This window comes from Phlebotomus argentipes, unplaced genomic scaffold (assembly GCF_947086385.1).
Source record: "Phlebotomus argentipes unplaced genomic scaffold, Phlebotomus argentipes genome assembly contig_6, whole genome shotgun sequence".
In the NCBI taxonomy this organism is placed as follows: Eukaryota; Metazoa; Arthropoda; class Insecta; order Diptera; family Psychodidae; genus Phlebotomus; species Phlebotomus argentipes.
This window is the reverse complement of record NW_026776145.1, coordinates 5,092,815-5,109,659: the sequence shown is the minus strand read 5'-3', so window position 1 is coordinate 5,109,659 and position 16,845 is coordinate 5,092,815. Positions and strand designations below refer to the sequence as shown.

General features: G+C 47.6%; 1 protein-coding gene across 1 annotated transcript; it reads left to right on the top strand.

Annotated features, from left to right (window-relative positions):
* Window positions 1–1,956: 1,956 nt before the first annotated feature.
* Window positions 1,957–16,662, top strand: LOC132260620 (tetratricopeptide repeat protein 28). The gene is made up of 7 exons (XM_059758866.1): window positions 1,957–1,977; window positions 8,631–8,690; window positions 8,763–8,918; window positions 9,256–13,114; window positions 13,184–14,698; window positions 14,760–14,909; window positions 14,970–16,662. The coding sequence occupies exons 1-7, from the start codon at window positions 1,957–1,959 to the stop codon at window positions 16,658–16,660; spliced, it is 7,452 nt and encodes a 2,483-aa protein (XP_059614849.1). The 3' UTR covers window positions 16,661–16,662.
* The last annotated feature ends 183 nt before the right edge of the window (window positions 16,663–16,845 follow it).

Genomic DNA, 16,845 nt, shown 5'->3' with positions numbered 1-16,845 from the left:
GAACGGAAGTTGGTCATTTTCATTGTGTCTCTCTATTTTGCCCCTTGTTGCGGCGCACAAGATGGGAAAAACAGTTGCTTGTTTGCTGAGGAAATTGCCAAAGTTGTGGAAGGAGTGAAATTTGCCTAAGAAGGAGGGCGACGAAATAGTCACAATGACCGAGAGACGGTGAAATAGTTGATCAGAAGATGAAGGAGCTTTGAAAAAACAGAACACAAAGAGATATAAAAAGAGTCCAGTGATAATAAAAGATATACACTTCTCGAGAATGTTTCAATGGTCAGTGAATTCTTTTCTTTATTATTTTTCTCCACCAGTATATCTTTTCCCTTCTGGTTTTTATGTGTCTTCTGCATGCCGGCAAGGCTCTTTTCTGTTGTCTTGCTGAGTGGCTTCTCGTTCGGTGTTCTTCTTTCTAATATGCAAAAGAAATTTACGAATATTGTCAACGAGTTATTTATGTAAATACTCTTGGCAATCAATAAATTATTTAAGGCCAGGAGAGCGAGATTTTTCCCAAAGATTCAATTTATTTTGTCAATATTTGCTGGATCTCTCCGTGTGTACCAAAGCATGGCAAAGAGGCTGAATTTGTGTCCCTTTTGTTATTTGCTTCTTGTCTTTTTGATCTTCTCTCCCCGCGCAAGAGCGCTCTTGTCAGCATTTAGGAATTTTTTCCTCAACTCCTCTCGCGGGCGAGGAGACAATTTCTTGCATATGCGCACCACAATTGTGGGATCCGCGCGAGCATGAGATGGCGAATGTAAGGGAAGAAAACCGCCCCAGCTTTGTTCTGTCAGTTACAAACTGTCAAGGAATTGGAAATCCAATTGATAAGTGGATGCTGAATCTCCGTATCGCCGTCTTTTTTCACATTGTCGGCTACTCAAGGGAATTTTCTTCCTCCTCTTTTAAATATCTGGATTTTTTCCTCCTCCTTTGAGGCATGTTCATGCCCAATTGTCGTCTCTCCACTCAAGCTGGATCGAAGACGAGGGAATTTTGTTACTTGGCGACACACATAAATCTGTTGGCAACTTGTTTGCATGTCGCATTAAAGATTTATTTATTTAATGTACTTTTTACATCCTTCGTCCAGAGAATGAGCTTCTTTGGTAGAAGGTATTTAGACTGAATTGTTGACTGGTCGTTGAAAGCTGAATTTATCTAGGAATTTTCATCTCGATTGTAATCAATAAGAACTGTTAAGAACAAAGATCCCTTAACGCAAACTTACTAAGTTCAATCATCTGATCTGAGCCATACTTCATAGGCTTCCTAAAGGATATTTATGAATAAAGCGGCAGCACAATTTCATTGTCTCATATTCAAAGACATACTTGAATGCAATTCCAAAGAAATAAAACCACTGAGACGGCGGCAAATAGCCTTCTTTGCCACTCTTTGCCAGACCACGTGAAATTGGAACACTTGAGAATCACTGGCTGAAGTCTTCAAGAGCAAGACAAACTCCTTCCTGCATAGATTTTATCTAATTTGCCTTCAAATATTCCGCGCAACGTGATCTTGATCTTCTTTCAATCTCTCCCGGTCGTCTAATAATTAAATTGCATAAGTCCATTTGTTTGCAGCTTCCATCCACAATTACCTCACGTGAATTCATGCACCGCGCATTGGAGGTGGTTTTGTATTGTAAATGAGAGTCGTTTTTGTTGCTCTGCGGCACGAAATACACTTCTTTTTCCAATGTGGCCTGAGCATTAGTGAGAAGAAATTGCATCGATTTGACCTCTTTTGTTGTCTTACCTTCTCTTTTGCAGATTCTGGTGTGGAATGTGTTTTGTTGCTATCAACGCGGAAAACATTGACGGGAAAAAATTGAGCATTTTGTACTTCGCGGGGCTTTATTAGTTCAATGGCGACAGTGGAGGAATTCGCTGCAGTTTGCTGACTAAAAATTGCCATCGACGTAAAAATTTCTATGAAGTTTTTACGATGTCACAACGAGATTTCGAGGTGAGTGTCTCATAATTTAATTGAAATGTTGCATTCTTGCTGTTTTTACCTCCTATAAGTGGTTCTTGCAAATATGACAAGGCGCGCAAGGAGAGAAAAACGCACAAATAGACTCGGGTGTAATGCGAGGATGGACGCGCGCGCGCGCGATGGCACGGAGAGAGAGAGGTGTACAAGTGGAAGAGAGAGAGACACACGGCGAAGATTCACTAAAGAGAAAATCAAAAGATTTCAATTGGTGGCTGAGAGACGAACCCGCCAAACCATCATAAGTTGAAGTACAATTTGAAAAACCAGTAGAACGCCTAATGGAACATTGAGTCAAATGATAAATATAAATTACTTTGCGAATGATTTATTCCCATTTTAGACCACTATTGCTTGGCAAAATATGGTTTTTGTGCGCCATGTGCCCCACTATCGCTTCTTCGCCACCACAATCACTTGGCATGTCTATCTTTCACTTGTGTCTTCGGACAGTTTATTTGCAATGAAATAGGGAGAACATCTCATTCAACTTTTGCCATTTATGCGAATGTTTGTGTGCTATTTGCCCAGCGCCTGAGCGTGCGCGCGACGGAGATGGCAAATGCCGAGACATAGTCTTGAAAACTATCACACTATTTAAAATGTTCATATCTCTCTTGACTTCTTCAACTTATAAATCCCACCCTTTATGTGTCTCCCGTTTTTCATCTCACACCATGAATCGTGAGAAATTTTTGCGTGCCACAGAGCGATTCCAGGTCGTTCTGCTTGATTCCTAGACAGTCGGCATGGAGTGAGAAGTGGAAGATGATGGGTAGGAAGAGGAATTTCTGCACAAGACGCGATATGCCAATCGCTGCAATTTAACGAAAATAATCTTGAAAATAGTAAATTCCCAATTATGCAAATTGCTTTTATTTGCAAAACACACTTTCTGTCAATAAATTGGGAGGTGTGGAGCAATTAAGTGTGCGCCAAAGAGGAGAAATGCTGTCATTTAGAAGACTATTAACTCACTGGGGATTCGTTTCCATCTGCAGAGCACATTCTTCAACTGCAATTCCATGGAGTCAGTGTGGAAAAGAAATCTCTCAAGCGGTGTGATAAGAATCTATTTTAATATTGTATTTCAATCCCCATTAATTTGTGCTTTAATCTCCAGAGCGCACAAGGGAGTTTGCCATGAGTGTCAATAACCCTTCGCATATTACAATGAGATTCTGCCAAGGCGGGAGGCAGAGATAAAGCCATGAGAGAGGGAGAAACAGAGGGAATTTTAATGCAATTTCCCGAAAAATTAATTGCAAAATTAACTCCGCAAAACCCCCTTCTATGCGCGAAGATCTGCTTTGGCGCTCTCGCGTAAAGCCTATATTTGATGGAGGGAAATATGAGCGAAAAGGGGAGTAAGAGAAACGGCATTAATTACAATTTTCTATAACAACGTGAAACCATATCGGTTGCGATGTTCTATCAGTACCGCCTCCGAAAAAAGGGAAACCTTCTCTCTTGCGCAGAAATTGCATTCTCGAGCTCCTTTTCCACTCAATACGCCACCAGTGATTTTTTTCCTCTGCATCGATCTCTTGAGCTTCTCGGGAGGACGAGAGAGTTGTAGTTCATCGATCACGAGTTGTGGAGGGAAGGCATGATGAGAGGTGAACATATAAGGCTAAATGAGAGAGAATCATGGCAATTTGTTGCCTCCATAGCGTCATGTGAAACTCAATCCCTGGAATATTAATATGGAATTAATTCAATTATATATGAATTTAATTGTGGTGATATGTGAGGAGGAGACAAATCTCTTATGAGCAATTTTATACGCTACTCAACAAATTCCCCTGGCATGATGGCAGCCAGAAAGAGTAGGTGAAGTGAGCAGTGGCGTAATTGAAATGCACCCACATTCCATCCTCGTGCATCTGTCGTCGGATTAGCGTGTTTTCTGGTGTTCTCAGATTAAAGTCAAGATCATAAAGCATAATTTTACACTTTCGCATTACATTGATATGCATCTCTTCCCATATTTGTCCCTCAAATTGTCTCATTATCAATCTTGAGCTGCAATTGAAGATTCTGAAGTGTTCTTCAACGTTCACAGCGAGTTTCAGTCACAAATTCCCAATTATTCCCCAGCAAAATGACTTGTTTAGGATTGTCTTAAGTCTATGAATTGATGCTAAATCCAGTGCACGCGCTACGCCACTGCGTGTGACGAGAGGAGGCCAAAAACAGAAGAATATGAGGATGGTCGCGAGAGGTTGTTGGGCGCGAGATGGTGGAAAAAAGAGCAGAGGCACGATTAGTGGATGTTAATGAGAATAGAATATTCATGAATATTAGAATATTGTCTCAATAAATTTCGAATTACACACACGTTGGGTTCATTTGAGAGGTGCAGAGAGATTGTGTGTGAGAATGTGAAAGAATTAAAGTGAGAGGACGAAGAAAAATCTCAGCGGCGATGGAATGTCTATCGGAGATGACTTCCATCGTGTCTCATGGGCGGGAAAATTATCCAGTAATTTTTCCCCTCGCGCGCTTGTCGAATAGGAAAGAATTAGATAAGGAGTGAAATTGAAGTGAGAGTCATTATAATGATCACTTCAAATACCTGAATCGTTGATGGTGAATTTCCTATAAAATATTCAATTAATTGATATTGATATTGGATGAGACGCTCATGTGATCATTTTCTAATTGTGATGGAAATGTTTTACATTCTTCACTCTGTCGCGCGTGAGCATTGGACAATTATCATTGATGCCCACGAACAAGGGTTGCCAATTAGCCAGGGATAATTATTTCATGGAGTGTTAAATTTTTGCAATGGAGGAGAAACAATAAAATTTCACGGTTCTTCACAGTATCATCAACAAGATGCGATGCGCAAAAAGATGTTGCGAGACGAAGGGGAAAAAAATGATTCGCATATTGGCCAGGAAGTTCACGAAATTAACGTCAATTTGCAATTTCTCCAGTGATTCTCAATATGCGAGCGCGCTTTTTGCTCTTTCACTCATCCAGCGAGCAAAAGATGCACGATGTGTGGAGATGAGAGCGCATTACCTTGTCCACTAAAATTAGAATTTCCCCACATTATGGCCTTTAATTTTCGACGACGTTCTTTTGGACAGTCTTCCGCGTGGCGGCGATGAAATTGCGAGCATTAACGTGCAAAGTGCAATGTCCAGTGAATTTTTGCGGGAAGAAATCATCACCATCAATCGCGCGGTAATTTAGCTCCCAATAGAGGCTGCGATGGGATGTGAAAAGTCAGCGGGATGAGAGAGTCGGATGAGATGGTCAATTGTAAAGCAATTAACAGTCAGTTTATATGCAAAAGTTTATTCACTGGCCACATTATCGGTGGATATCAACAAATTGCACATGTTATTGGGAGTCAAGCATTTGTGTGGCTCTGAGTCAGAGTGCAAGCAAAAGGCGGGAGGATGAAGAGGAAAAAAGCGTCGTCTTGGGAGAGGAATTTGTGGGCATGTGAAGGCAAAGAAATCCACTGAGGTGAGGGATTTTAATGAGTTCCACTCAAGGACATTCCAATGTGAGGAGATTTCCTCACAAATGGCTGTGATTTCGCCGGTTTAGAGAAGACGAGGAGACGAGGAGACAGAGAGACAATAGTTGAAGGAAAGACACATGGGAGATAAAATGCAAATTATCGAAGGGCTCTCAAATGTAATTAAATGAAGAAATGGTCGTCGGGAGGGCGGAGGAAGAGAAGGAAGTGGCTGGGAATGGAGATAGTGGAGGCAGAAGGAGGAATTTTTGATTTCTCAGGAATTCCGTGGCAAAGAACACGACTGGCAAGCGCGCAGGCAAATCTTCTATACACAGCACACCAATCATTAGACCAAAGACCACGACGATAAAACTCACGAGTGAGAGAAATGTGTATGGACAAAAAAGAGATGATGATGGCAAAAAAGACGATAGTTGGGATGAGAGATGGGAAGAAATAAAAGGGGGAAGAGAGAGACCAACAAAAACCGTTCACCATCTGGGAATATATCAAGAGGCATACCATTGATTTCTTTCGCTACTGAATCTGTGCTTGACGCCCTCCTACTATGCTCTCCAGCATAATTAAAGATTGTATTTCCCATCCCATTCGCCTCTTGCATGCGCTCTCCTCTCTCGGCGCTATTTGCAGTTTTCACTCCCTTTCGAGAAAATGCACACGATGCATACCCAACATATGTATGCGTGCAGTCCGAGAGACGTTCTTGTGAAAAATTCCCCGCGCTGCGCCTGGAAATTGGCCGTGGAATTTCACTTGCTCTGCAGAGAGGGTAATTTTTGCGCCACACTTGCGCATAATACAAGGCAAATGTAATTGATGGTAATATTGACGATGAAAATTGCATATAGAATTCACGAGGAAAGCTCCCTCATGCATCTTCTTATCGTGGAAATAAATCATTTAAATGAGTCTTTCATTTGGTGGTTTGTGCCTTTTTGCTCTCTCTCTCTCTCTCTGCCGCTCAGTATTCATCAGCACTTCAAAGTGTTTCTCAATTCTCTTTTAAAGAGGGGTATTAACAGTCTTCACATCGATTAACTCATCTTGAGATTTCCTCTATAAATTCTCTGCCGGGCAGATTATGTGTGTTCTTATGTAAGTAAATGTGGCAAAAAAGTGATTTACTGTTCCCTCTAATCTAAATCACATCAATCGATATATCATCAAATGGGAGAATCTTAATTAATCTCCACGTGCAATAATTCACAAATCAGTCTTGGCTTATCTATCTAATTTTGAAAAATAATATTAATAAAACTCACCTACATAAGGAATTGGCGAAACGGTAAAATTTGAATAGAAAGATTATATTTCTCCCCAATTAATATTTATTTGCCTAATATCTAAGTTTCGATTTCTGGGAATAAATTTATGTGCAGAACCGTGACGAAGATATTTGCACTGTGACAATTCAGCTTAAATGTGGTCAAAACAACTTTGCTTTCTATCTAAACTGCCATTGTTAACTTAATTCGGCCAAAATCAGCTTCAAATGGCAATTCTTGTTCTATCAGACTTCTTTTCTGGTGGAAATAGTGGCAAAACTTTAACATTTTGTTGCCCCCTTGCGTTGCGTTGCTATTTTTGCTACTTCACTGCCGTGAATCTCGATGAAGAGAACAACAATTTGTAAACAGTAAATATTTCGACAATCCCAACAGACAAGAATAGAGGTGAGAAGGTCGGGAGAGTGCCAAAAACCTGAGACAGCGCGTGAACAGAATGAAAATATTCGGTTCTAAGAAGAATTTCCCAAGTCATTGGGATAAATCTCGGCGTGGTAAAGTATCATGTTGTTAATATAAAGAGTGTGTGTTATATCTTGGGGGAAAAAGGTGTGCTACAGTGTGTTTTTCTCTGGCACTTTTGTGCTACGTGAAGAAGGTGAACAAAAGTGATTCGATTGGAATTTTTCACCCGCAAATAATTGTTAGTGTCTCCCTCATTAATCAGTTTGATTAATTGCTTCTATGCGATTACAATCCAACACATAATTATATTTAATGCTTTTTCCCTCGCTCCTCTTCAAAATGCCATATAATCTCTATGCCGAGTACCATTCTCGCGATCATGTTGCCGCGCGCTCCTTCTCTCTCTCTCCCTGCAATTTTCTCTTATATGGTGAAATTGAATTAATTTCACCTTTACCAGATCCGTTGCTTTACGGAAAATGTGCAGTGCGCACACACAAGTCCAAATGGAGTCTTCTCGAGGAGTGAGAAGAGAGATAGAGATTCCATGCCAGTCTTCAGCATCTTTCTCTAATCTGAATTCCATCGAGAACCGGACAAGGTGATTTTTCGTTCACGATCCGCTCAATTCTTTCGATTTGTATTGCATAAACTTCTTTTTTCTCCGTCATGCAGTGTGTCTGATCATTTTTCCAGATGCCTGGCTTCTCCCTCTCCGGTAATCACCAATATAGAGGCTCTGTGAGCACGATGGAGCAATTTCTGGCCGGGGAGTTGCGTGAGAGAGTGAGAGGGAAGCAATAATTTTCGTAAATTACACTCTGAAATCATGATACCACTCGCCGGTCGGAGTCCCTCGAGATTGCATGCCAACTGGTGGAGTGAGGCCGAAAAAAGGCGAGCAAGAGCAGGGAAAAATTACACACATCTCTTGTGTCTTTGGGTTGGGAAAAGAGCGCAAAAAGGTTAAAACTGTGGGAATGACAAGATTGAAATTTTCAGCACTTGATAATTATTCTTCCGGGTGAGGAAAAAGCAAAAGTTGATGGCGCAGATTTTGGGGTTGCGACACAAACACAAATACAAACACACACAAAGTGCGCGAAGAGAGCGAGAGAGAAAGATGTGATAAATCTGTGGATGATCAAGAGGCATGCTATTTGTGTGGAATGTTGATTGAAGTACAACGAAAGCAAAAGAATCCAATATGTTCTCTCTCTCCACTAGTGCGCTTGTGATACTTGGCAAAGTACCCCACATAATTTCCCTCTACTTATGCCGCGCGCCAGATCTTTTCTCTCTCTGTACAGTTCGGCATCACGATCAATTTCTGATAAATTGGGAGGGAGGAAAGATGCAATAATTGAATGGGATGATAATACCACGCTCTCTCTCTCATTCCTTTCTTCTTCTCTCCGCTATTTTTGCAGAATGAACCAGAAGGAACGCCAGATTTGCCGGCCGCCAACAGAACGCTCTTCCTCGAGAAGGTATGAGGGCTCCATGGCTCTGTCCAGTGCTGTGTTGTGGGACTGGAAGGCTTAATGATGTTCATTTTCCAGGTGAGACAATCAAATGCTGCGTGCCAGAGTGGTGATTTTACAACGGCCGTCGCACTCTACACCGATGCCCTGGCACTCGATCCCACAAATCACATTCTCTACAGCAATAGATCAGCTGCCAGGCTCAAGCAGGGACAGTTTCAGCTGGCATTTCAGGTATTGCACTGTTTTTAGTCCGCTGGACGTGTGAAATGTGTGTCTTTCCGGGTGTACTAAATCAATAGAAGAGGCGTGCAGGAGGAAGTAATACAGAGAATTACTGCCAAGACATTACTCTGAAGCCACCACACATAAAGTATGATTCTGGGAATTGGCAATATCTCTTCCACAGAATCATCAAGACAAAACCACAAGTTAATATTTGTTTAGGGTCATTACTGCAGCGCTCCCGCATGCAATAAGCAGAGAACAAAGGAAGATGTCTTAAATTAAATTGCCCATAATCCATGTTCCACTGATGAATCTCTAACTTTATGCATCTTTTTCTCTTCAGGATGCCACAAAGGCGAGGGAGCTCTGCCCTCAGTGGCCGAAGGCATACTTTCGCCAAGGAGTGGCTCTGCAGTGTCTGGGACGCTATGGCGAGGCCTTGGCGGCTTTCAGCTCTGGCCTGGCGCAGGATCCCTCCAACAAGCAACTCCTGGCCGGTCTAGTGGAAGCGAGCATTAAATCTCCGCTCAGAAACGCCCTGGAACCGACCTTCCAGCAGTTGTGTGCCATGAAGCTGGATCAGTCGCCCTTCGTGGTGATCTCTGTGGTGGGTCAGGAGCTTCTGCAGGCCGGCCAATATCACTCGGCAGTGACTGTTCTCGAGGCGGCGCTGCAGATTGGCTCCTGCTCGTTGAAGCTGAGAGGATCGGTATTTAGCGCCCTAAGTTCAGCGCACTGGGCGCTGAATCAGCTGGACAAGGCCATCAGCTATATGCAGCAGGATCTGGCAGTGGCGAAGAGTTTGGGAGATACTCAGGGAGAGTGCAGAGTGTATGGGAACCTGGGGAGTGGAAAGTTCAGCCAGGGATCCTACAAGGAAGCCCTGACTGCGCACAGGTATCAACTCGTGTTGGCCATGAAGTGCAAGGACACTCAGGCGGCTGCAGCTGCCCTGACGTCTCTGGGGCACGTTTACACAGCCATTGGGGACTATCCTAATGCCCTGGCGAGTCACAAGCAGTGCGTGCAGTTGGTGAAGCAGATGGGCGATCGCCTGCAGGAGGCGCGAGAGATTGGGAATGTCGGCACCGTGTACCTGGCCATGGGTGAGTTTGACTCCGCCGTGGATTGTCACATGCAGCACTTGAGATTGGCCAGGAAGCTGAACAATCAGATCGAAGTGGCGCGAGCGTACAGCAATCTGGGCAACAGTCACCACTACCGGAGGAGCTTCACGCAGGCCATTCAGTTCCATGAGCAGGTGCTGCGGATTGCCCAGCAGTTGGGAGATCGTGCAATTGAGGCGAGGGCGTATGCCGGCCTGGGACACGCTTGTCGCTGCGCCGGGATGTACAGCCAGGCGAAACGATGGCATGAGAAGCAACTGGAAATGGCTCTGGCGGCGAGAGATAAGTTTGCCGAGGGCAGAGCTCTGTCCAACTTGGGGATTGTGTATCAACTGACGCGGAGACATGATGCAGCGCTGAAGCTGCATCAGGCGCACTTGGCGATTGCCAGACAATTGCAAGATCGCGCCAGCATGGGCAGAGCTTTCGGCAATCTGGGAAATGCCTACTTCAGTGCCGGTCTCTATGAGGCGGCGATAAAGTGCCACAAGCAGGAGTTGACGATCAGCAAGGAGGTGCACGACAGGAGTGCTGAAGGATGCACGCATGGGAATCTGGCGGTGGCTTATCAAGCCCTGGGATCGCACGATATGGCTCTGATGCACTACCGAGCGCATCTGGATATTGCGTCTGAGCAGAAGGACACTGCTAGCCTGAGCCAGGCCTACCTGAATCTCGGGAACTTCTGGAGTTTACGCCAAGAGTTCGCCCAAGCAATTCCCTACTACGAGCATTACCTGATGCTGTCCCAGGAACTTGGCGATGTGGCGGCTGAGGGAAAGGCTTGCCACTTTCTCGGCTATGCGCACTACTGCATAGGTAATTACAGGGAAGCTGTTCGCTACTACGATCAGGATCTCGCTCTGGCGAAGGATATGCAGGACAAGATGAACATGGGGAGAGCTTACTGCAATCTGGGCCTGGCCAATCTGGCGCTGGACTGGAAGGCAGCAGCTCTGGAATGTCAAAAGTACTTTCTAGCCATATCGCACATGATGAATCACCTTCCGGGGAAATTCCGCGCTCTGGGAAACATTGGTGATGTCCTGATCCGAATGGGGGATCTCGAGGAGGCGGGAAAAATGTATCAGAGACAATTGGGATTGGCTCGCCAGGCGCGAGAGCGTTCCATGGAGGCTGCAGCGTGTGGAGCTTTAGGATTGTGCAATCGTCTGCTGAAGCGCTTCGACAAGGCTCTCGGATATCACACTCAGGAATTGACGCTGCGCCAAGAGATGGGAGACGTTCCGGGCGAAGCGCGAGCGCATTGCCACTTAGGAGCAGTTCACATGGCGTTGGGAAATTATACGCACGCCGTGAAGTGTTATCAGGAGCAATTGGAGAGGGCTCAAGAGCTCCAGGATCCCGTGATAGAGGCGCAAGCGTTTGGAAACCTTGGAATTGCGCGTCTCAATATGACACATTATGAGGATTCCATAAGCTATTTGGAGCAGCAGTTGGCTTCTCTGGACAGGATCAACACTGCCCAAGCGCAGCACGATAGGACACGTGCTCTCGGTCATCTGGGCGATTGTTACGATGCCCTGGGCGATTATGATAATGCCATCAAGTGTCACGAGCGTCATCTTCAACTGGCCATCGCGATGCAGAGTTTCAGGGATCAGGATTTGGCTTATCGCGGTCTCGGACATTCGCACAGAGCCCTGGGAAATCTCCAGGAAGCTCTGGTATGTCTGGAGAAGAGATTGGTTGTGGCTCATGAGCTGGGAAGTCTGGAAGCCAAAGGCGCTGCCTATCTGGACTTGGGCAATATTCATAGTGCCCTCGGGAATCACGAACAGGCTCTCAATTGTCTGGAGCATCAGCGTGACATTGCCCAGGAATTGGGTGATCGAGTGGCTCTTTCGGACGCCACAAGTGGTCTTGGTGGTGTCTTCTTCCAGATGGGCGACCATGAGAGTGCGCTGAGACTCCACAAGATGGATCTGGAGATCTGCGAAGCACTTCAAGTGATGACTCTCCAGGCGAGAGCGTACGGAAATCTTGCCAGCGTCTATGAAAGCATGGGAAAATACTCAGAAGCTGTGAGACATCTCGAGAAGCAGCTCTCACTGGCGTCAGATCGCCTCGTGAAGGCGTCGGTGTGCATGTCTCTGGGCAGAGTGCTTCACTCCATGAATCAGACTTCTCAGGCCATCAATTTTCTGCGCCAGGGACTCGCCATTGCTCAAAGCTTGAGCAAACCCGAGGAAGAGGCGAAGATCAGGCATCAACTAGGCATTGCTCTGCGCGCATCCGGAGACAATGAGAACGCCCGCAGTCAATTGGAGAGTGCAGCGCAGATCTTGGAGACTGTTCGATCAGAGCAGAGATCGCCAGAGGCACGAAATCTCTTATTTGACCTACAAACAAGCTGTTATCACACACTCCAGCAGATCCTGGTGACTTTGGGCAGAAGTGAAGAAGCTTTGGTGGCGGCTGAGAGATGCAGAGCGAGAACTACGCCAGATTCCACCACGCCAGCCTTTCCGGGGAAGAAGAATGCGAACATGACGTGCAGTGAAAACATCTTTGACACGGTGAACAGGAGTAAATGCAGCGTGATCTACTTCAGCTTAGCCGGAGATGAGCTCTACACGTGGTTCCTGCAGCCTCAGAAGAGGATTGTGCGGTTCAACAGTGCCAAAATCAACGAGACCACTCTGCAGTTCAGTGGAACTCAGCAGAAGCCCGGGAAGGACTCGGCGACGCTCCTGGAGCAGTACATCTACATGGTGAGGGAGAGTTTGGGCGTGAACAGCGCGAGTCAGGAGGGAGATGGATGGCGATCGTCTGAGAATCTGCTGGATGACTTTGCTAGCGAAAGGGCGGGCTTCCTGAGGATGGTGAACAGGAATCATTTGCTGAACTCCAGCAATTACTCGCTGAGTTCTCTGTTCAGTCTGGGCAGTGTTGGAGGATCTGTGGCTAGTCTGCAAGGATCCACGCGATCCATTGGAAGTCTGTCGCGGAGAGTGCCCATGATGCCCACATGGCAGGGTCCAGCGTGCCTTCATTCCCTGTACAAACTCCTCCTGGCACCCTTTGAGGACCTTCTTCCCGACAGTGCCACAAGTAAGATCTTTCTCATGCACCCTTGAGTAGATTCTCTGATCGACACTTCTCTCTTTTCAGCTGCCAGAGTGGGAAGACGTGATCTTGTGCTTGTTCTGGAGAACGAATTGTATCTGGTGCCATTCGCTGTGCTCCGCAGTGGACAGGAGGATGGAGAGTATCTCTCAGAGCGCTGTTCTCTCATCACCGTGCCATCTCTGACCACATTGCGCCAGAAGAGTCGCTCCCGGAATCGCGAAGTGGCTGAGAATCTCAACAGTGCTCTGGTTGTGGGCGGTCCAAGGATACCCACATCCTTGTCAGAGACCTGGGGCTGGTCGGAATCGCCAGCATCTCTCCAGGAAGCGGCCATGGTGGCAGATATGCTGCACGCAAAGGCTCTCTGCGCCTCGAGTGCCACAAAGGAGGCTGTCGTGGCTGAACTGCCCAGTGCAGAGTGTGTCCACTTCGCAGCCAACGTGAGCTGGAAATTGGGAGCCGTCGTCCTCAGTCCTGGCGATGTTATAGACTCTCAAAAGAGATTCTTCCCCGCCACGGCACCTGAGATGGAGAATGACGAGGAGATCAGCGATCTCTCGACGTCCAACATGGAGATTCCTCCGCTGTCTGACTTCATTCTCAGCGCAGCGGACTTGCTGACGATGAAGCTGAAGGCGAAACTGGTTGTTCTCAGCTCTTATCACTCAATTGAGCCAATAAGCGGATCAGGAGTGGCCAATTTGGCCAGTGCTTGGCTCTTGGCGGGCGCTGGAGCGGTTCTGGTGTCTCTGTGGCCAGTTCCAGAGACTGCAGCGAAGATTCTCTTGAGAGCATTCTATTCAGCTCTGCTCCAGGGAGCTTCTGCGGCCAGTGCTCTGGCCGAAGCCATTTCGACTGTGCAGAACACCAAGCACTTCGCTCATCCCGCCAATTGGGCGGGCTTCCTTCTGATTGGCGCCAATGTGAGACTCTCCAACAAGGTGGCTCTAATTGGCCAGGCTCTTTGTGAATTGGTCAAAGCGCCGGACAAGTGCCGAGATGCCCTGAGGGTGTGTCTTCATCTGGTCGAGAAGAGTCTCCAGAGAATTCACCGTGGCCAGAAGAACGCCATGTACACCACCCAGAAGAGCATCGACAACAAAGCTGGACCCGTGTCTGGCTGGAAGGATCTCTTGATGGCCGTGGGCTTCCGCTTCGAGCCCTCTGCCAATGGCATTCCATCCAGCGTCTTCTTCCCTCAGTCTGACCCAGAGGATCGTCTGTCGCAGTGTTCCGCGAGCTTGCAGGCACTCTTGGCGCTCTCGCCGACAACTCTTCACGCTCTGTCCAAAGTGGTGAACAGCTCAGAGATCGCCGATGACATCATTGCCGTGCTGAGGAACGTCGTGAGCCAATTTCCGTCCAAAGGCAGCGGAGAACTGGAGACTCAAGTGGACATCCCACTCAGTGTTCGCCTGTGGAGAGTGTCTGGCTGCCATGAGTTGCTGGCGTCGTTGGGATTCGATCTGATGGAAGTGGGCCAGGATCAGGTGACTCTGCGCACGGGGAAAACAGCCAACAGACGCAATTGCCAGTTCGTTTTACAAGCGCTTCTTGCTCTCTTCGGTGAGTTTATTCACCTCATTTCCCAGTGACTTTATTAATTCCCGTCTTGTCTCTGTTGCAGATACTCAAGAAGCTCCCAAGAGTCTCGGACTGGAGTCCAGCACAGAGTCCCTGAACGAGGATGGACGCTCTGAAGCGGCTGATGAATCCTCTGTGAGTCCAGATAATGCGCCAGCGCCTAAGAGAGGAGCTTCGCCTATTGGAACCCTTGGTGAGTCCCTGAAAATTCATTCCCAGAGATCGTCAAAGTCATCAAGACTTCCCTTTCCAGCCAAGCCACACTTGACTCTCTCTCGGCCACCATTGCCAATCCGACGAGTGCCTTTCCTGAGCACCGGTAGCGCCTTCATCTCGTACGTGAGACGCCGTGGAGAGCCTGACGGCGGACGAACGGATTCCTCAGACGTGCCATCAGTTTCCTCCTCCTCGCAAATCCACTCGGCGAGCACTCTGGACTCCAGTCTGGCCAACACAACAGACAGTGAGTTGTCATCTGACGGCTATGTGGTGCAGACGCTGCCCAAGAAGCTCTTCGGCGGCTATTCTGCCCTGCATCACACCTCCGACTCCAGCACCACGGCGGAGAGTAATGTTTCCCAGGCACTGGCGCATCAGACGAGGATCAGGAGTCTCTACTCGGGTCCTGTGGGCGCCGACGGGGGCATCTTAATGGCAGGACGGCCTGATAGTTCGAGCAGTGCGAGCAGCACGACGGATTGGGAGGGTTCAGGACACGCCACGGTGCTCCGGAGGGTGAATCAGCAGAATCAGACACTCCCGCCGCTGCCGCCGCCTCGGCAGCAACTGCCTCTAGTCGATTTGGCGCCGCTGGCGCCTGTGTACAACAATCTGAACCCCGTGGCCACACTTGAGGCGGGAGCAGGAGCGCTGGACTCCACCAGCTCCGATTCTGAGTTCGAGAGAGGCGCTTTTGAGCTGGCGGCTGGGCCATTTGGCGCGCGATCACGCGGAAAGCTGAAGATGCCACTGTCGCGGAAGATTTCCGAAACAATTGGATTCATGGACAGACTCAGTGTGCGCACAGAAGTGTCTCCTGGCCAGCCGGCGGGCACTTCGAGTGCTGTGGGAATTGCTGGCACGTCAGCAGCCACAGCTTCCACGAGCAGGAAGATGAATTTGTCAGACGAAGCAGCTCTGTCGCTTCACAACGCGAGTCTGTACTTTGCCGCTGAGACGGATGAGAAGGGTGTGAGCGGAGCGGGCGGGAGTGCAGTGAAGGAGGCCAAGAAGAGTGCTTACCAGCCGCCAAAGAGCATGCAAGAGTCTCTACTGAGGCATATCAACCGTGAAATGACACCGACCATCAGTGAGGTTTATCACGAGAGGAATCTGGGATTGGGACTCGCGCCGCCGCTCTCGAAACTCCTGCTGAGCAAGAGTTACAGTCTGGACGAGGCTGAGCCTGGCAAGGCGTCATCGTCATCCTCGAAGACTTCCACTCTTGTGGACGCTGTGAGTGAGATTGACTTGAGCGCGGCCGCCAATGTGGCCACAATTCCGGGCCCATCTTCAGGAGCAGTGACCGGAGTGGGCAGTGTCTGTCCAGTGTGCAATGCGCCGGCTGAACTCATGTGCACCTGCTCGGATTCCTCGCCAGTGACGCCCAAGACGCCGACATCAGTGCCGAAGAAGTCTTCGCTGAAGCCCTGGCTGAGCGCCGTCAATACGAGCCTCGTGAAGGCGTCCGATCTCACCACGGCGGACATCCTGGAGCGCCAGAAGATCAAAGCCAACATCCAGGCGGTGACGCACGACGTCTCGACGGCGGGCATCAAAGACAAGCGCGCCGGGAGTCCCTTCAGCGAGCTCTCGCGCCGCGATGAGGGCGACGGACGCTCCGTGAGTGATTCGCAGTGTTCGGGGAGCTTCAAGAACGACCACAAGGCTGCCCAGCAGCAGCAGAGCCAGCGAGGGACGAAATTCAGCCTGGAGACCCTCTGAATTGCGCACTCCAATGAAAATGTTCTCTGTCTCTTTATTAATTAAGAATTAATAATTATGTATAATTTGTATTTATCTCTTATCAATTAAATTAATCTACTTAATGTGTAATTAATTCACGAGGTCGTTTATCATCTGTTTTATCATTTCCATCTTCTTAAATAGCTTTCCTTCATCCTTCTTCA

Bases quoted from the DNA above. Each gene is read 5' to 3' on its own strand.
- LOC132260620 (XM_059758866.1), top strand. From the start codon at position 1,957: ATGTCACAACGAGATTTCGAG. The intron at 1,978-8,630 runs GTGAGTGTCTCA...CTATTTTTGCAG, and splicing joins TGTCACAACGAGATTTCGAG to AATGAACCAGAAGGAACGCC. The intron at 8,691-8,762 runs GTATGAGGGCTC...TTCATTTTCCAG, and splicing joins GAACGCTCTTCCTCGAGAAG to GTGAGACAATCAAATGCTGC.